The 22,373-nt window shown below is 36.5% G+C and overlaps 1 protein-coding gene across 1 annotated transcript in view; it reads left to right on the top strand.

The window, feature by feature from the left end:
• Positions 1–22,373, top strand: part of LOC134801940 (nephrin-like) — a 246,027-nt gene that overhangs the window by 120,387 nt on the left and 103,267 nt on the right. The window contains exons 3-4 of the mRNA XM_063774569.1: positions 12,166–12,241; positions 20,305–20,420. Coding sequence (XP_063630639.1) covers positions 12,166–12,241; positions 20,305–20,420 — 192 coding nt within the window. The remainder of the gene's footprint in view (positions 1–12,165; positions 12,242–20,304; positions 20,421–22,373) is intronic.

The raw sequence follows: 22,373 nt of genomic DNA, 5'->3' as shown, positions 1-22,373 counted from the left end.
CAATAACCGGCAATGGTCTGGGGACCGGTATTCCAATTTCGTTTAGGACCGAGGTATGCGAGGACATTCGAGATTGTTCTTTGGCCGTTATTGCGTGCTCGAAAATGCTTTAGAGTGAAACTAGATCCGTTTACGTCAGGATTCCATAACGTTGGATTTTGGACTATTTTGCCTGTATCGTCATTAGTTCTGTCAGATACGGATCGTACATTGAAAATGATGTCATTTAGTTATCGTGCGCTTCGATACAGGTATGTAGTGCATAATTATTTTCCATCGTATTTTCACGGAAACGTACGAACGTGTCTTGCTTTTTCAGTCAGTATCGGCACAAAAAGTACTGAGCTTGACTGACAACGACCGTTTCCGAGAAAATACGATGGAAAACAATTATGCACTGCATCTGTTATACAGGTACGGACCCAAGTACGAGGAAACTGCACGATAACTGATTCAAATTACTAATGATTCAAATATTATTCTGATGTCAGTGTACGTTCCAATAGCCTTGTTACTTCTAAACTATTTTGCCAAACTGAGTCGAAGTGTTATTGAAATTTGTAAATCATGTCATGTGTTACTAGTTTGCAAGTTTTCTCCCTGAAGCAACTTATGTCTGTTAAATTTACAATATTGATTTATTGTGATAGGTCGTTTCTTGGCATGATGCCAAAATACTCTACCCGCCACTACTAAACGTAGTCCGTATCTCTAATATACTACGGTGGAACCCCGATAACTCGAACCTCGATAAGGTGAAATACTAGTTAACACGAAATAAAATGCCTTTCCATTCCCTTCAAAGCCCAAAACCTCCATAAATTGAAATATTTAACCTCATTAAGACGAAGTACCTAACCGACGATTATCTTCACGGTAATCCAGTACCTACATTCTTTAAGTCCATAAAAAAACTAAGTTTGATACATAAAGACACTGTAAAATACCTGGTGGTCTTATGGCTAAAGAGCGATCTCTTCCAGACCAACTTAAAATTAGTGAACAATTCACGTCAAAGCCGCTGCAGAATTAGCTTAGACGTCTATTCTTCTTGTTTAGCGCCATCTATTGGTAGTTTCACTAACTCCCTTATTCCCCACTTTACCCCGTTCAAACCGAACTTATTATTATTAATGGTTACAGTTTGACAGGACCCCGATAGTTGCGAGGTGGGTAGGTAATTAAAAAACTTTCTCACTGAATTACCTGTTTTGAAAATTTTCGTTCGAAATAGGATATTGAGTTAGCTTTACATCACTTGGAAGTTTAATATGTAATGCAATGAGACATACATACATAGCTACATCTAGACTGATAAACACACTATCCTCTTTTGCATCGCGCAATCGGGTAAACACCACCAAGTGACTCTATTATGTATTTTATTTATTACCTACTTAGTCAAATCTGTGGTAGACCATGTCAGACTCGCATCCGTCTATTCAGCCACCAAAAAAAGTGATGAGAGATGAGTAATGATGAGTCAAATAAGTAACACAGCATTACAGTAAAGCCAAGGTACTGTGAAACTACAAAATAACAAGGCTGCTATTTAACTGATCACCAGATTTAGTAAAATTTAATACCAAAAAAATATATTTTACCACCCTAAAATAATAAATGATCACCAAAATTATAACACCATTTTAATGTGAAATGATTACCTATTTTATTACATTTTACTATCCTATTAAAGGAAATGACACCAAACTAATCATTATTAACCCAAAAATAGTAAATGATTACCAAATTTCAAACCCCATTTTAATGTGAAATGATAACCAAATTTTTACATCTTGCTGTCCTATTAAAGAAAATGACACCAAAATAATAATTGTAAACCCAAAAATAGTAAATGACCACCAAAATTGTAACCACATCTTAATTAAAAATGTACAAATATTTAAGGCTACAAATATAATGACCACCAAAAAATACTTTGGTACCCTAAATAAAAAAATCATGCTTACCAAAAAAAATTACTGAACACCAAAAAAATAAGACCAAAAATTACAAAAGTACCACCGTTTTAATTACGACTGCACTTCAAATTGTATTCGAATACCAAATATATTGAATGATCACCAAAAATCATTAATGATCACCAAATCCTGAAGACCAAATTAATGCGATATGTTCACCTAAATAAACCACTATGATTACCAAAAAATGTATACATATTACCAAATAAAGTAAAATTATGCCAAAATTACTAGCCCCTCCCGCTCAACCCCCCGTACCCCGCACCGCATACCTACCTAACCTAACCTACTCTTCTAGTAACATACTGAAATGCTACTAGAAAAGTGGGTTAGGTTAGGTTTGAACTGCGACCCTTACAGAAAAGAAATGCTACTAGAAAAGTGGGTTAGGTTAGGTTTGAACTGCGACCCTTACAGAAAAGAAATACTACTAGAAAAGTGGGTTAGGTTAGGTTTGAACTGCGACCCTTACAGAAAAGAAATGCTACTAGAAAAGTGGGTTAGATCAGGTTTAAACTGCGACCCTTACAGAAACGAAATGCTACTAGAAAAGTGGGTTAGGTTAGGTTTGAATTGCGACCCATTCAGAAACGAAATTCTACTAGTAAAGTGGGTTAGGTTAGGTTTGAACTGCGACCCATACATAAACGAAATGCTACAAGAAAAGTGGGTTAGGTTAGGTTTGAACTGCAACCCACACAGAAACGAAATGCTACTAGAAAAGTGGGTTAGGTTAGGTTTGAACTGCGACCCTTACAGAAACGAAAGGCTACTAGAAAAGTGGGTTAGGTTAGGTTTGAACTGCAACCAATACAGAAACGAAATGCTACTAGAAAAGTGGGTTAGGTTAGGTTAGAAAAAGATGACGGAGTGGATTAATTAATTTAATAGGATAACGATATATTAAATATTTGCACATTTTTAATTAAAATGTGGTTACAATTTTGGTGGTCATTTACTATTTTTGGGTTTACAATGATTATTTTGGAGTCATTTGCTTTAATAGGATAGCATGATTTAAAAATTTGGTTAGAATATTACATTAAAATGGAGTTCTAATTTTGGTGGTCAATTCCTATTTTTGGGTTTACAATGATTATTTTGGTGTCATTTTATTTAATAGGATAGCAAGATGTAAAAATTTGGTTCTCATTTCACATTAAAATGGGGTTTGAAATTTGGTAATCATTTACAATTTTTGGGTTAATAATGATTAGTTTGGTGTCATTTCCTTTAATAGGATAGTAAAATGTAATAAAATTGGTAATCATTTCACATTAAAATGGTGTTATAATTTTGGTGATCGTTTATTATTTTAGGGTGGTAAAGTAGATTTTTTTGGTGTTAAATTTTATTAAATCTGGTGATCAGTTAAATAGAAGCCAATATTTAATATATCGTTATCCTATTAAATTAATTAATCCACTTCGTCACCTTTTTCTAGTAGCATTTTATTTCTGTAACAGTCGCAGTTCTAACCTAACCTAACCCACTTTTCTAGTAGCATTTCGTTTCTGTAAGGGTCGCAGTTCAAACCTAGCCTAACCCACTTTTCTAGTAGCATGTCTTTTCTGCAAGGGTCGCAGTTCAAACCTAACCTAACCCACTTTTCTAGTAGCATTTCTTTTCTGTAAGGGTCGCAGTTCAAACCTAACCTAACCCACCTTTCTAGTAGCATTTCTTTTCTGTATGGGTCGCAATTCAAACCTAACCTAACCCACGTTTCTAGTAGCATTTCTTTTCTGTAAGGGTCGCAGTTCAAACCTAACCTAACCCACTTTTCTAGTAGCATTTCGTTTCTGTAAGGGTCGCAGTTTAAACCTAACCCACTTTTCTAGTAGCATTTCGTTTCTGTATGGGCCGCAGTTCAAATCTAACATAACCCACTTTTCTAGTAGCATTTCGTTTCTGTATGGGTCGCAGTTGAAAACTAACCTAACCCACTTTTCTAGTAGCATTTCGGTTATGTGAGGATCGCAGTTCTAACCTAACCTAACCTACTTTTTTAGTACCATTTCGTTTCTGTAAGGGTCGCAGTGCTAACCTAACCTAACCCACTTAACTGATAGCAGTTCAAACTGATAGATAGCAGTTTAACCTACTTTTCTAGTAGCATAACGAAATGCTACTAGAAAAGTAGGTTCGGTTAGGTAGGTATGCGGTGCGGGGTACGGGGGGTTGAGCGGGAGGGGCTAGTAATTTTGGCATCAGTTTACTTTATTTGGTAATATGTTTACATTTTTTGGTAATCATAGTGGTTTATTTAGGTGAACATATCGCATTAATTTGGTCTTCAGGATTTGGTGATCATTAATGATTTTTGGTGATCATTCAATATATTTGCTATTTGAATACAATTTGAAGTGCAGTCGTAATTAAAACGGTGGAACTTTTGTATTTTTAGGCCTTATTTTTTTGGTGTTCAGTAATTTTTTTTGGTAAGCATGATTTTTTTATTTAGGGTACCAAAGTATTTTTTGGTGGTCATTATATTTGTAGCCAAATAACAATATCTATACATGAAAACAAAATATTACAAGTTAAACATTGGATTTGGGCGACGACGTGACAGCGCATTCGGCAGGTTGCAGGCAGACTACCCGTCTTTTTTTAACTATGATAATTAAAGAGGGATGGGTAGTCCATCTCGCTGCGAAATACTGTCACGCCAATCATGTGCTAGCCCGGCTGCAGCAACCGCGGCGATTATCATAACAATATCAAAACATAAACATAAATATTATAAAATCAGGATATCGCTCTAGGTAGGTATAACTTTTATCCTTTTTACTACTTAAATACTATAGGACACAACTCATGGGCTCTTGGTAACATTATTATATAGAATAAAAGAGTAATAGAATTTCGCGAAATGCCTTTGACTCTCGGATCTCAGGCAGAAATATTATTGCGTAAAGAAATACTCCGTTTGACCAAACTTGTTACAATGTTAACATTTTTCTGAAATACCTCTGTTTAGTATCTCTGAAATATTATTAGAAACGTTTAAAGTAAATGTAAGCTTTATTCTTTTGAATAAAGAAGGATATATTTTGTTTTATTCTGACAAGTATTTCTAGTAGGATTACGACTTAGCTGAGTCAGGCAGGGTCACTACTGACTATACTAGACCCAAACCAAACGGACGACCGGGGTCGTAAATATTCTCATTCACGCTCGCATGGTTGAAGGTGGGGTGAGAGAGATAGAGATATAATCCTAATCGTCCGTTTGGTTTGGGTCTACTATAGGCTAGGAGGCCGTTAAACCTAAATATATAGTAGTAGTTTTCGATGGAGAAAAGTAATCACTAATGTTATACAAAACACTTGTCAATCACGCAGCGTAAGAACGCATGCGTCAATGGAATGTAGGAAAAATGCAAAATATGCGCTTACCGCTGCGTTTATCACGTTAGATTATCTGTACCTTAACATTCACATTATTTGACATTTTTGCACACGTCTACGTAACTTACTGTCTATGCATCTCGCTCGTTCTCGCATATTAGTGCAAGCGAGATGTATAGAAAGTAATTTACGGAGTCGTGAGCGAATATGTCAATGTCTAAACTGACCGTAGTTATGCAGAAAACGACCAACTCAATTTTTTTATCAATGCAGAAAGCGACCAAAGCTACTGAGTTAGGGTGTAAGTCACTTTGACAAAAATAAAAAGTTGGTCGCTTTCTACAGAACTACGGTCAACTGATGGTAGTAGCCGTGCTTATGTAAAATGGATGTGCGGCAAACGGATTGAGTTTAACGCTGCGTTTACATTGACATATATATGACTAGTGAATAGAATCAGGCGTTACTTTGCGGAAATCCATATTAATTAAAACGAAAATATCGGGCGTCAGACCGTCAACAACTCCTGAGGATGCCTCGTAGAGAGGCGAAACACGTGTCGAGGATTATTCTTTTGGTGGTGGTTTGTTATATTTATTTGCGTATTTATTTTTGCGGTGGGAGGGTGGGAATATTAATTGCATGTAAAAATCCGCAAGTAAGTATAACGGGTTAGCACTGATTGACTAGCACGTTATCTTTTCGCGGATTAGCAAAGTAATATTTTCGTTTTTTTTTTTAACATATATGACTGCACGTTTGGCTCGAATTCGTGAGGAACACCGCTGAACTAGCACCATTCTTAGTGCTCGTAAGGCCCATCCTTAAATATATACGTCAATGTGCGTTTATCGCATTAAAACAACCGCGCACTTTATCAACAAAATATTGGTTTTCAATAGCCACCGTCTATCCCCAACAGAAAACTTTTATTTATTCGAAATCAACGCAAGTTAGCAAGCACTGAACAAGATATGAATAACTAAGATACCAGAACTTTGATCCTAAGGATCCGCAGAACTTTGGCTTAAGAAGAAAAAAGTTTTCTGATTATAAGTTGTAGATATTAATTTAGGATTGTGACGGGTTTAGAATCGTCGTTGGTCTGGCTTTTATGTTATTAATTTCAAGTCTGAATATTAATTTGAAAGTAATGATTACTACCTAATTAATGTAATGATAGTCAGATAGATAAGAATCTGTAATGTAGGTAATATAACACGATGTTTTTTTATTTCGTTTATTCCCATTAATTTTCTATTCACTATTAAAATAAGTTCAAAGAAGCGCTGGTGGCCTAGCGGTCAGAGCGTGTAACTTTCAATTCGAAGGTCGCGGGTTTGAACCCCGGCTCGTACCAATGAGTTTTTCGAAACTTATGTACGAAATATCATTTGATATTTACTAGCCACTTTTCGGTGAAGGAAAACATCGTGAGGAAATCTCTAGTTTACCCTCCGGGTTGGAAGGTCAGATGGCAGTCGCTTTCGTAAAAACTAGTGCCTACGCCAATCCTCAGGATTAGTTTCAAGCGGACCCCAGGCTCCCCTGAGCCGCAAAAAGCCTTGATAAAGCGAGGAACATAATTAAAATAAGTTCAAAAAATAATTGAAAATGGCAACCATAAAATATATTTAACTTTAAAAATATACAAACAGTTACTACACAAACTACAGTAATGTAAAGTGTATTTGTCCTTACTTGTCCTATCATGTAAACAAACACTTCTCGAAGACATTATCACACTTTTCTCTGGAATTACACAATAATCAACACTTAAAATGTTGTTGTAAACTTAAAGAAACTCACAAAGTATTGAAATCAACCAAATAACCTCTCAAAAATATAATTTCTAATAAGATTTTCGTCAAGAATCTCAGTAATGAACGGATCGCCTCAAAAAAACATCTGACATTACGATGTCTAGATTCTGTATGAATCGTATTGTTGGAATGTCACATATGTGTACAAGATAAGGGTGGTATTCCATTAGGGTTGCCAGAGGGTCGGGATTTGGCGGGATTCTCCCGATTTTTAGCATGTGTTCCCGATTCCCGACAAAGTTAAAAATGGCCCGAAAAAAGGCTTCACGTTATAAAACAATAATTTTAAGTTCCGAACTGTCACTTTTTGCCGCCGCGATTTTTTTTTGTTTGTTCAAGTTCTCAAAGAATTTATACTATTTTTATATACTTAAAAACAAACCTCTATGGGCTGATGAGCAGAGCAGCTGACGTAGTGCCAATAATGAAAAATATCGTTGTTTTTAATACAATTACTTTAATTTGAATGTTTTTTTCCCGACTTAAGTCCCAAAATCCCGAAAAATACAATATTTCCCGATAATAGCGCCTTTCGATCTGGCAACCCTGGGTGTGTAATGCTTAATATAATTATAAAAAAACTATCATACATTTGTTATAACGTGATTTCTTCGAACAAAAACGTCACTTTTGACACTGACACATCTAATCCATATCGTTTCTAGATCTATTAATTGACGTATCTTAAATTTCGAATCGGGTAGTGATTCTCCACTGCAACCTTAATAAAACAAGATAATACATGCATTATTCGGTTTCAAGCAACACAGTCTGAAGCAGGCTAACCTGTAAGCCAGATATGAGCAAGACAACGCTAAGGTGGATGTAATTATTTTGTCCCGCGCTATGAGCGCTTTGTCTCTCGCTACGACCGCTGTGGGATTACATTATGTATACAGCTACCTACAGTAGGTCAGGCCTAGTCAAGCCTTACGGCTCGGCTACGACTTTGCGGGATGGGGCGGTAGTGGCGGCGGCAACCATATGTTGGAGCGAGACACAGCGATCGGACCTTTCGTTACCACGACTGACTTAGCAGTGTCAAACTGACATATTCGCTAACGTCTGCGTAACTTACTTTCTTCGCTTTCTAATATGTGAGTACAAGCGAGATGCACAGAAATCAAGTTACGCATAGGCTAGCGCAGGGGTCGGAAACCGGTATTTGCTTCATAGAAAAATACCGGTATTATTAAGTTCTTTTTCGTTGTTTGGTTTATTATTTCATTTTTAATTGGACAATCTTATAACACAAAGTCGTTACATTAAAAAAAAATACCGGATCCGAGCCCTGGGCTAGCGAATGTCAGTCCCAAGTGATAAGGCTTCTGACGGCCTAGCCAAGGTGACGATCGATTGCGCTTTGCTATCGAATCGCTTTGCGTCTCTCTATCTCTATATGTGTGACATTGACAGTTGCATTTCTTTCGCTTCGTAGCGTTAGCGAAAGGGGGTATTATTGCAATGTTCTGCCGCCAGAGTGCAGCACTAGCTCCTCTAGTAAACCATAGAGTAACTTATACATACTTTGCCTTAAACTGTTTTTTGACAAGTTTTCACAGACAATAAAATAGGACATTCATTCATCAAGGCGGTTTGTTAACAAGGGCCTACCGGGAAACGCGAAAATTGACATTTAGTTATCTGTATCTTTATCGCTCAAATACGCAAGAAGAGGTTAGATAACGAAATTTCGATTTTCTTGTTTCGCGGTAGACCCCCAGATTGTGACGAATAGTGGTAGTGGTGCCTCCTACGCAGAGTTTCGTAATATTCTAATGGCATGCTGTATACGGGGCTAGAACCTACTGTGTCAGGATCCACTGTGTCGCAGTAACACCTAAATTGCTAGAATTAGGTAGAACCGCCCCCAGAGCGTGCTGTCGGGTTTATATCCAGCCTCGCTCGTAAAACACTAGTGTTATGTTAATTTTGAACATTCTGTGAACAAATACGAATTATATTTTGTATATAAAAGGCACTTTAAAATGATAGCAAATTCGTTTTGTTTTAGTCTCAGGCTGGGGTGTGAGCTTGGTTTAAAAAAAAGGTTTACATTTTTAGGGTTCCGTACCCAAAGGGTAAAAAGGGGACCCTATTACTAAGACTTGTCCGTCTGTCTTTCTGTCTGTCTGTCACCAAGCTGTATATCAATAAACCGTGACAGCTATACAGTTGAAATTTTCACAGATATTTCTATTGCCGCTATAACAACAAATACTAAAACTATAATACATACAAACATGAACGCTGAAAACAATACACTTCATTTTTTGGGCAGTCGTGTAAAAAGTACGGAACCCTCGGTGGGCGAGTCCGACTCGTACTTGTCCGGTTTTTCTAAGAACGTACGATCAAGGAATTTAATTTCAGTACCTACCGTTTTGTACTTTGTCACCACAGTGACAATAGTATAGTAATAGCAAAAAGAATAGATAGTATAGAGGGGTCCTGTCATTGTAAATTTTGTAGTCACTGTAAATTTACTGCCATCTATCGACACACGACTAAAACACAAAATGAAAACGTATAAAGTTATCAAATAATGTATATATGGATGAATGATTTTATTATTTTTATATCATTATGATCCATGTTCATTCACTGATATCTATGTGTTAAAATTGTTAAATATGACACGGTGTCGTCACGCCATCTAGCCGAGGATAGGCTAAAAGTGTGTGCGCCATCTATCCGAGAATGACTTTTACTTGAATTCCGAGGCACGTTTTTTCCTTAGACTTTATTCGTCTTATACGAAGTTACATATGTCTTTGGTAATAGCAACTTTTATAGTAGTTTAGTATTATTGATTGAGTAATATTATTGATTATCACTGTGACAACTTGACAAGGTACTAAATTGTACGGAAATTAAATTCCTTGACAGTACCTACCTGGTAAATTACGACCAAGTATCGTATTTAACCTTTTGGACGCCAATGACCGATATATCCGCACCGCAGGTTCAACGCCAAAGACTGATTAATTGGTCACAGACCACAGAGCAACGTAGACCTACGTGCAAATGCATAAAGTTCAATTTGACACGGCGTCGAAAAGGTTAAACTAAACGTGTGACATAATAAGTACGGATGAAAAATACCTATATTCATACCAAAATACTTTCCTATTATTTATTCTCTACTTACTATATCTTAGATGGGAAAAATTTGAGAAAATGTATGGTTAAATTAAAAGCGTCGAACGCAAACAAACTCGCGGGCAAAATTAAGTATTCTTGTAAACAACTCTGTCTGTACCCATGATATTAACCCGTACTCACAACAGTAACGTGCCTACTCATCGGATGAAACGTAAAATTTAACTCCTGACCCGAGGATATCCGGCGAAATTTAAAAACCAATTAGACGAAATTAAGAGGGCCCTCGTACCGACCATTAACCGTAGACCACCCCCTGTAGAGTCTGCATTAGAAAGACGAATACATTTTTCAGTTTTGCCATATTTTAACGGCTTATTCATAAAACTTTACAATCCTCAATTATGAAATAAAACTATTGAAACGAATTATATCGCGTATATTGAATTCATACTACATCCCAACGTTTCGAACACTTTACAGCCGTCACCCTTTGACCACGAACGCTGTAAAGTGTTCGAAACGTCGGGATGTAGTATGAATTCAATATACGCGATATAATCTGTTCCAATAGTTTTATTTCATGAGTAACTATCGCGGTAACCGAAGACCATATTAATCCTCAATTAGTTAATTTATGTTTTACCCCTTTCTTACAAATACCAAAGTCGAAACGACAGATAAAGACAAACGATTAATAGTTACAGTATCTACCAGTTACAGTTATATATTTATTGAGCTTAGGCCTACCTAAAAGGAACTACTACTGTGAAACTATTTAGGTCGATTTATTTATTACGCCTAGTATTCGCTGCAATATCCTCGTAAGGCCCAATGTGCCTTACAATATACATATAGGTGGCAAACGAGCAGACGAATCGCCTGATATCAAGCAATTACCACAACAACAACACCAAAGGTGTTATAAGCGCGTTGAAGATGGGAGTGCACTCTTTTGAGGGGTTTGAAGGTTATAACGGACGGATATGACGCAAGTTGTCCTCAATGCGCCATCCAGTGGTCAAGTGATCTGCGCCATTAACCCAGCATCGATTACGGCACATTTTAATTACTCCCGAGCTTAAAACGGATATCGTTTGTTTTACCGGAATCGTGACTTACCTGGCAAATTTGCTAATTTTGGGGTTATGCGCTTTTGCTACTTGGTGGGCCGGCTACAGTTACAGATGAGAAGGTTATTGAGTTATAAAAAGAAGTCCCATAATCTCAATAAAACTTGTGTTGTGAGTACGAGATGACGATATAAATATACATATTATATAAGAGACGTATGTATGTAGACACAAATCCTTAAATACCTCTACATCTATTACATAGGAAAGTATTTATATCCTAATATTTTGACGAGAGTTTTATTACTTGGGTCAAGATAATACATATAAATAAATAAATATTAGGGGACATCTTACACAGATCAAACCTAGCCCCAAACTAAGCAAAGCTTGTACTATGGGTACTAGGCGACGATATACATACTTGTATAGATAAATACATACTTATATACATAGAAAACAACCATGACTCAGGAACAAATATTAGTGTTCATCACACAAATAAATGCCCTTACTGGGATTCGAACCCAGGACCATCGGCTTAGCAGACAGGGTCACTATCCACTAGACCAGACCGGTCGTCATATAGAATGTATAGAATACTATTTGATGCAAGAAATTAGCCACTGACAGTATCAATACTGACATATTGGTTCAAGTTTGTTTATTATCAGTAAATAGTATTAATAATTAGTTTTCAAGTGTGATTTATTTTTTGTGACTTGAACTTTTAATCTTATTGATCTTGTAAATAAATAATTATCAGTAAATTTCTTAATTGTTCAAAATAAGACTGAGATATTCAACTCTTTAATTGTTTTTTTCTTTGTTACAGTGTCTAAAGAGGAAATCAGAGATGTCGAAAGCCAGAATGGAAAGCCGAAGTCTACGAGATATACTACTATATCGAGGTAAGTACCCTTTTCAAAATTGACTTTTTTAGTCCAAAAAACTCTTTGTTCCCATGGAAATCAACCATTGGTGATTTAAAAAAATTACTACAATTCAGCTGTAGGGACACACAGAGATCAATATAGCACATTTACAAGAATAGATGGGAAGCGCAAAAAAAACCACTCATGCTTAGTACAAAGGCGAACTTATCCCTTTAAGAGATCTCTTTCAGTTGAGTTGTGTATCAAATGACATAAAAAAATATTTAATGTATGAAATGTTACCTAAATAATTCTTTGTGTACTACAGAACCCTAAAAATCCTATTTTGTAAGTTTCCTTTCATATAAAAATATCGAATTTGTCACTAGGTACTATAAAAAAAAAACTTTCTCAAACTTATTACTTGCTTCAAACTCTACGATCTCCTGACAGTTGTTTTGACAGCTCATCTATTCTGTATGAAAAAGCGGGCCGCCAATTCCGCATAATGACATTTTCTGTCAACGTTTGACGCGGGTCCGCGGTCACTTGATAAGACAACCTCGAGACAGTAGTTATGTTATTCATCTTTATTGACCGAGCGTTAGCGAAGGTCTCCGTATCGGCATGGGCAAAAATGCTTTTGTATGGGATGTGTTCCTCTGCACATCGCATTACTCAACCGAGGTTACAGCTACATAGAACTTTTTAGTCGTTTCGTTTTTTTAAGTAAAATTATTTTCCATAATTTTAATATCCGGAGACACACTACGTTCATACAAAGTAGTTGCTGACCGTCCTCTTTCCTCTTAATAAAACTCAGCTTAATAATACGAGTAACTACAACAACATTTCGAAACAAAACAGTAATCCGTTCATTTTAGTACCATGTCACACTAAATAATGTTTAATTCAAACCTCCGCAGCACAGTAACGCTCACTGCGACAAAGTCCTAAAACAGGCGTGTTGCAACTATGTTAATACTCAAACTTTAAATTACGTCCACTGTCAAAAAGCCCATACATTTCAGTTCCAAAGACACCCTTGGGAACAAAGACTTATGTCGAACTAGACCACGCAAACTTAGCGTGCTAAGGCGTTGGTCCTTCGGTTGAAAGTAACGTTATACAGAAATATTGCTTATCTTCCGTACAATGTAAAGTTTGGCAAGAGTCATTTATGCAGTCTTTTTCTTGCGCTAGTTCTTAAATAAACCGCACAAACGACGTCTATTTAAAACATGTCTGTGGTACAAACATATGAACATAAATTGCTTCGAAAGCGTCGTGAGGTGACACGACGAAGATAGACGGTGTGTGCGACATATAATAATATTGTTTGATATTGCCGTATTTTTGGTAGTAAGATAAGATAAGGTAAAATACATTGGTGGAACATTTCTAGAGACTGAGCTGAAAAGATAGTGTAATGTGATCTACAATGGAGTTATTATAATCGTAAACCTAGATTAAAAAGTTAAACAAAATAATTAAAATGATATATTTTTATATCAGTGACAACCCTACCACTAAAAAGTTATTTACATTTTTAAGTGACAAATGTCATTATCATTAACTTGACTTTACAATCGAATCTACTTGCTAGGGTTGAAACATGCAGATTTTTGGACTAATGTTTATCATCACCATCTTCATCTTCCTCGCGTTGTCCCGGCATTTTGCCACGGCTCATGGGAGCCTGGGGTCCGCTTGGCAACTAATCCCAAGAATTGGCGTAGGCACTATTTTTTACGAAAGAAAGGGGAAACTAGGCCTTATTGTGATTAGTCCGGTTTCCTCACGATGTTTTCCTTCACCGAAAAGCGACTGGTTAATATCAAATGACATTTCGTACATAAGTTCCGAAAAACTCATTGGTACGAGCCGGGGTTCGAACTCGCGACCTCCAGATTGTAAGTCGCACGCTCTTACCGCTAGGCCACCAGAGCGCTCCTTGCATAAAAGTCCTTTGTTCTGTTCCACCCAATTTAAGAAATCCATTCGATAATATTTGTTGTAAGCTAAACTCCCCAAATTAATTACCAATAGATTCAAAATCGAAAAACCTTTTAATTAATCCTGTAAACTATTGGAAATACCTATTGTACTGCCCGCGGCGCTGACAGGGGTTGAAACCCCCGGGGGTTGAAGCCCTGTATTACCTGATTCCCGGAATTTAGTAGGCTTCAAGACAATGGAATTAATACAATTTGAATTAAATATTGTTGCCGACAAAGGCCCGTACTAAATATACTCAAGGACAATGAAAATAGGAACTTTGGGCTAAAGTGTATTCGTCCTTACTTGTCCTATCATGTAAACAAACACTTCTCGAAGATATTATCACACTTTTCTCTGGAATTACACAATAATCATCACTTAAAATGTTGTTGTATACTTAAAGAAACTCACAAAGTATTGAAGCCTACCAAATAACCACTGAAAAATATTTCTGATAAGATTTTAATCAATAATCGCAGTAACGAACGGATCACCTCAGAAATATCTGACATTACGATGTTTAGATTTCCTATTGATTTGACGTTTGTTTGTTTACATGATAAGACACGTAATGGCTCCTCTTCACGTTGGGCCAACGCCAACGCCAACGCCCTGACGCATTTATGCGTTAGAGGGAGCAAGTGATATTGCTATCTCATTCTACCGCATGGCTGCGTCCCTCGTTGGCGTTGGAGTTGGCCCAACGTGAAGAGCCTTAAGGTATGAGCGTAGCGCTACGAAAACGTTGGCAGTTAATTTAATGTGTTATAGTCTCTTGTTGCTTGGCTAAATTTAAAATATATTTGAAGAGATACTCAGCCCGATTCGAATTTTAAGATACGTCAAATATTACGGCTAGATACGATATGGATTAGATATGTCAGTGTCAAAAGTGACGTTTCTTCAAACAAAAACGTCACTTTTGACACTAATATATCTAATCGTATCTAGTCCTAATATTTGACGTTATTTGACTTAAAGTTCGAATCGGGCCGATAATGCTTTTTCCGTAAGTATTTTTATGACTTAAATGTTACATTTCTAGATAAAAGAATGTGCGGTGTTTTCAAAAAATGACTAAAAAACACTTTAAGTCACAGCTACTCCATATAAAAATTAACTGTCATGTGACATGACACTTCACACTTGACTCATATCATAGGGACGATTATTCGACACGATGTAATGGTAGATACTCTTTACCGCAGAACATGACGTCAACACAACCAAAATGAAAAGTCTCTCAGTAACACCAGGCCCCAATTTCACCACGGTGACAGGTGCGACAATTGTAAAATCACTGTTGCTGACGTCACAGGCATCCATGGGCTACGATTACCACTTACCATCGGGCGGGCCGTATTCCTGTTTGCCACCATCATTGTATTATTTAAAAAAACTTTATTATATCGGAAAAAAACAGATATTTCTTTTGCGAAGTTTCTGACAATTGTCAAGATTTAGAAGAATTGTAGGTAATTCTTGACAGGTAATGAGTTATATGTCAGAATTTCGTGACAATTGTAGTATTTCTTGTGACAATTGTCATAAACTTAGCAAGAGAAATATCTGTTTTTTTCCGATATAATAAAGTTTTTTTTAATAAAACAATGATGGTGGCAAACAGGAATACGGCCCGCCCGATGGTAAGCGGTAACCGTAGCCCATGGATGCCTGTGACGTCAGCAACAGTGATGTTTTACAATTGTCGCACCTGTCACCGTGGTGAAATTGGAGCCAGACCCTAACCCACAGTTTCGGTTTAATTCAGCTTTGCACTTGTCACTGTCACTTCAGCAACGTGACATGAGCGTGACAGGGTGACATGCCGGTTGTTTAATTTATTTGTATAAAAAATAGGGTGAATGGTTCTTCTTGGCATTGTCTTGTATTTTAAACACGGTGCTTTTTTTACTCTAAAAATAACTCCAGTACTTAAAAGTATTGTAGTACCCTTTGCACGCATTTCTGCTTAATACAAAATTTATTTAAAATTAAATAAAATTTTAGTATGGGTTGGCGCATCATTACTGGAGAATTTCCGATATGCTTGGAACCCCGGTAGCCGTTTAAGCAGTGTTTAGCTCTTGCGGTAGATGTCGCTACGCGCCTCCCTAATGCGTATAGGACGGATTTGGTCAAAATATTCGCTGTTATCGGTTAAGTCTCGGTAGCTCAGTTGGAAGAGCGAGAGGCTGGTATTCCAGAATGGCGAGTTCACCGCCCGAGACAGTGAGTATTTTTCTACCGCGATATCAGAGGACGGTGATTCGATTCCAGCCAGAGGCACTGGAGGCCTTGGTAATTTTTTCTCAGTATATTACATTTATTTCAGTTTCTTTTCACTTTTCTTTATAAGCAATGTGGTATAATTTCTGCTTGAACTGTCGGTAATGTGGAAGTGTAAGGCGCCAACCACAATGGCCGTTAAAATGTTTTATGTGAGCGCGTCCCTTGCGACGGATATGAGTGTGAACACAGAACATTAACAGCAGTGCACTCATTGCTCTGTTTCATCAACGGCTTTTGAGTTATTTAGTCAAGTAGGGGGACAAAGTAATATCTGAGAGACGAGAGACAGGATTGAACAAATTGATTTGAGACCCACCATAGAACATTTTCACAGTGTATCATAATCATTTTACTTTATAAAACATTGTAATGCAAAAGACGTAGTAATGTGGAAAGGTTTTACAGTGGATCAGTGCAAGTGATGCCACGAACTCATTTTATTGAAGAATTGGCTAAAGTCTTGAGATATATTATTATTATTTAATAATCGTAATCGTAATGTGCCACTGCTGGGCACAGGCCTCCTCTCACTCGCGAGATGGCTTGGGCTATAGTCCCCACGCTGGCCCAATGCGGATTGGGGACTTCACATACACCTTTGAATTTCTTGGCAGATGTATGCAGGTTTCCTCACGATGTTTTCCTTCACCGAAAAGCAAGTGATAAATATCAAATCCGTACATACGTTCCGAAAAACTCATCGGTACGAGCCAGGATTTGAACCCGCGACCTCTGGTTTGAAAGTCGGACGTCATATCCACTCGGCCACCGCCGTTTTTAGTTGTATTGTATTGTAGGTCATTAATTATTATCATACTACCAACAAGTAAGTACGTAGGTGCACCCAGCTGCAAAAGTGCATGGACACTTTATGAATGAAGTGCATTCATGATATTGAATTACATCTCGCTGTACCTTCATTTTATTTTTGCGTCGAAATACTTTATCTTGTACTAGCTTCTAACTGCACATCGGATGATCGGATGATGATGATAATGACTGATAAAAACTTTCCTATGTCTACCTACCTAGTATACCTAAACCAAATCAAGGTAACAGACAGACAGACTACCTAATACTACTTTCGCATTATTAGTTGGGATATACCAGTTAGCCATTTTTATTATTTTATTTTATTTTATTTTATTGGTGTTCAACTCTTGCGGGTAATTATATAAATTTTAGGTAGACAGCCATTATTCGTAAGACTGTCATTCAAATCCAATTTAATTAACAAGCTAACAAAAAACTTGTCAACTTCTACAAACTTGTAAAAATGCAAACTCAACTCAACCCTAGGGTGACAAGGCGCTAATTGTGCCAATTTAGGACAGTCCCCGTCTGGCAGTTTTCAAATTAGTTTAATATTACAAAGTGACTGTAAAATGGTGTCCACGCTTCAGGGAATACCTAATGCAGCGGGACGGGAATTCCATTTTCTGTTCGGGAATTTTATTCTCTTAGAATTTAGATGGTAGTGATAGATGGAAATGCTAGTGTGCCTGTGATTTGAGTGCATTGTGGGATATATTTGGCTAAATGTTTTGTTCTTTATCTTTTGTTTGTTCATTTGTGAAGAGTATTCAGGACGAGAATAATGATAATACAAAAATAATTAAAAGAGTCAATATATGTGCATTAAGTTACGTAAGGACTACTTATGAGTTGCATACGAGTATGTGCATTCAGTTATGTAAGGACTACTTATAATAAATAAATAAATAAATATAAGGGGACATCTTACACAGATCAACCTAGCCCCAAACTAAGCAAAGCTTGTACTATGGGTGCTAGGCGACGATATATATACTTATATAGATAAATACATACTTACATGGAAAACACCCATGACTCGGGAACAAATATTGGTGTTCATCACACAAATAAAAATGCCCTTACCGGGATTCGAACCCAGGACCGTCGGCTTCACAGGCAGGGTCGAGGCAGGGTACTCCCCACTAGGCCAGACTGATCGTCAATAAGGGGTAAAAAAACTGTAAGATTATATAACAAATTTTATAGTATTACCTAAATAAATAACCTATCTAATTCTAGAAAGTCGGAGGATAATTCTGCTTAAGTGATAAGTTATCGATAATATCCAAGTTTCCTTCCCAATTAAAACTTCCTTTGAAGTTTCTGAGCTGAGATATTTACAAGGTCACGTCAAACTTTTAAAAATGATGTGTAACTTACAGTAGGCAGCGGATTAAACACGAGATTAAACATATTTATTATTTATATAATATTGAAACGGTTATATATACCACCTGTACAGATATGATGGTTGTTCTTATCTACGTGACAGCGTGATAAAACGGTATTTGTCACTTTCAATCGCGCTGTGTCAAAAAGTGACAGATATTTTGTCACGTTAATATTTAAAGCCATCCATAATAGGCCTGCATATACCACCTAGTTATAAACGGGTGTGTAATGATCGATATAAAAATACTTAATATATTTTCTGTAGATATAACAACATTTAATATAATTTCAGAAAATATAATAACTCATTTTGTATAATATACATTTGGTATATTATTAAAATGTTTAATATCATTTTATATAATTATCTTTTGATATAACACTCATTTATTATAACAATCATGTGATATAATGCTTATTTATTATACAAGTATTATTATATAAGCATTATTCGGTATATAGTATAATATAGGTATTTTTATGACGACATATGTAAATGTTTAACGCCTGATACTTTTTTTTACAGCAAACACGTACATACTAACAAGTATCGTGAGGCTTCCAATTTGAATCTAAAATAAACATCCAATGTTAAATTAAAAAAAAAAAATATATATATATATCAATTTTTCTTGGCAAATTGGGTTCTCTTTAACTAATCTAAACTTTTTTCCTTTCATTTTATATAGGGGTCACAATTCCAACCTAACCTAACCTAGTATTCTGGTAGTGGTTTGTTTGTGTAATGGACGCAATTCTAACCTAACCTAACCTACTTTTCTGGTAGCGGTTCGTTTTGTGTAGGGGTCGCAGTTCTTAACCTTACCTACCTAGTTATAAATAGCAGTTCGTTATACGTAGAAAGAGTATCGTTTTTTGTAGTGTGTAATAGTAAATGTGGAATTATATATCTAATACATTATATCAACAAAGGTTATAACAATTCTACTTTAGATGAAATAACTCTATATCATAAATTCGGTATAGGAAATATGCATTATACTTCAAGAATGTTATGCTAAATGTTATTAGATCAATTAATCATTATATAAAATGATGATATATATCATATGAAAATATATTAAGTGTTGTTATATCATTTTATAATTACACTAAATAAGCATTATTGCAACTGATATTATAATAAAAATGTTTATAGCCATCGATACGCACCCGTTATAAACCAATTTTAAAATGGTACTAAGTATTTTTTTTAAATGCATCATTCACAAATCAATGTCTTGAGGAGTATAATTTTGTTTACTAGAATCCTTCCAAATATGGAGCATTCCACGGGCTGTCCCGTAAAAGCGCATTTTATTTCCTGTGTTACGACTTTTTTTTCGGCATTTAAAGCAGGCGATTACTTTTCTGTACATATTTTTGACCATTTGTCATAGAAAAGGAAACTCTTATACCTGCAAATCTTCAGAAAATTCGCGTTTGTACGGGACAAACGGTAGACAATTTCATGGAATAAACAATAGAACTGAATATCTCAGAGTAAAGATATGATGATGATCGTCACCAATAATCATTAGTATTTTTCACAACCATTATTTTATCAATTTAAATTGAACCTTATTCCTTGTCCACAGGGTCCATTTCAAAGCGACAGCGGACGACGACTACGCAGATTTCACATGCGAAGCTCGACACGAGGCGTTGCAACGGGATTCGCCTTTACGAAGCACTGTGCAACTTAGTGTGCTGTGTAAGTACCATGATGATGATGATCCCTCCGGTTGATTTCGACCAAGACCAAGGCCGAGCTATCTAGGAGTCGAAGTGGTCGCACTTCGACTCCTAGATAGCTCGGCGCTCGTGCGCCCGAATATGGCTGACGTAGCCGATCTTTGAGGTGAATGTGTGTGGGACATTGAGGGCACGTGGGAACACCAGCCACATAGTGGTAGTGAATGGAAGCAGGCTGGCGTGCTTTGACGTTTTGGAAACTCAAAATCCCATACAAAATTACACTTAACGCAAACGCGTAGGTACGTCACGTTATGCTATCGAATGAAATGTACACTAGGCGTACAGTACGTCTACCATCAGTTTTGACATTGACATATACGCTCACGTCTACGTAATTTACTTTCTATGCATCTCGCTCGTACTCGCATATTAGTGCAAGCGAGATGTACAGAAAGTAAATTACGTAGACGTGAGCGTTATGTCAATGTCAAAACTGATGGTAGAGGCTCTGGATCATTTCAGAGGTACGGAAGTCTATTACGAATATTACGATAAGTTAAACGAATGGGTTTTAAACATTTAAAAACAACATGAGAATGAAATCTAGAAGTCTGATCTGAAGATCTAAAGTCTATGAAATCTAAATCTGTACCTATTTCAATCAACAATTACAATATCAACCATTAATGTCGTATCATACTTAGGTTCTTAACATGAAACCACTAACCTACTAAAACGTGATACACTTAAACCCCTAGGCCGGCAATCTCAGATAAAGAGGCTGAGAGAAATCGGGCTCAAGTGCCATAGTATTGACCTCTTTATTAAAGAGTCTTAAAAGAAGTTATTTCTTACCTTTAGTTCGAAATACGACTTTATAGTTTTAGAAAAAGGGTTTACGATGAAGGAAGAAAAGTAATAACTACGGTAAGTATATAAAATTTGGTAGATCAAGTCCCCTATTCTGTACAATATAAGCACAATTTCACTGTATGTCCTAAAAATTCTTCCAATGAGTTACGAAAAAAATAATAAAGTCTACAATACTAATAATAAATAAAAAAAATGGAAAAAGTATAGTATTTTGGTAGCCCAACGGAAAATTACATACATTTTCTCCTGGACAACTTGTGATTTCGTATTTATTCCATCTAGGATGAGAAACTCATTAAACCAGCCAAGTTTTATCTAAATCTTAGGGAAAAAAACGAGACAAGTGCGAGTCGGACTCATTCATTTCAACTGTCTAGGTATCTAGGTAGCTATCACGATTCATGAAATACAGTCTAGTGACAGACAGATAGATAGACAAACGGACAGTGCAGTCTTAGTAATAGGGTCCCGTTTTTACCCTTTGGGTACTGAACCCTAAAAACGGTGAATTGACATTATTGACAATTGTCAGCGTGGTGAAACATGGTGCAAAGAAAATACATTCCCGTGACACTGCTAACCTAAACTTCATCGTTCTAGTAACGATATTAAACTAATCATATTATGGCAACGTGATAACGGCCAAGGGACTATATTTACTCAAGCCAATAGCTTCTGAATCAGTCCCTAAGGGCGTCCAGTTACTACTATTACTATATCCACTATAATTTCTATGGTATTGTCATAGCTGTTGGTTCTCCAAATAAATAAAATAAATAATAAATAATAAATCTGTAACCCTAATGTAAATTTCATTGGATATCGTGACGTGACGTACTTACGCGTTTGCGTTAAGTGTCATTTTGTACGGGATTTTGAGTTTCCAAAACGTCTCGCTTTGCGCGCTGTCGTAAATCCCATACAAAAATAGACAAACGCGAACGCAGTGGCAAAGTGGCAGTCGCTTCCGTTAAAAGTAGTACTTACGTCAATTCTTGGGTTTAGTTGTCAAGCGGACCCCAGGCTCCCATGAGCCGTGGCAAAATGCCGGGATAGCGCGAGGAAGAAGTGGTCATGACATCAAAACGGAAATACT

This window comes from Cydia splendana, chromosome 23 (assembly GCF_910591565.1).
Source record: "Cydia splendana chromosome 23, ilCydSple1.2, whole genome shotgun sequence".
Taxonomy (NCBI): Eukaryota; Metazoa; Arthropoda; class Insecta; order Lepidoptera; family Tortricidae; genus Cydia; species Cydia splendana.
The sequence above is the reverse complement of the archived record's forward strand: the minus strand, read 5'-3'. Positions and strand labels throughout refer to the sequence as shown.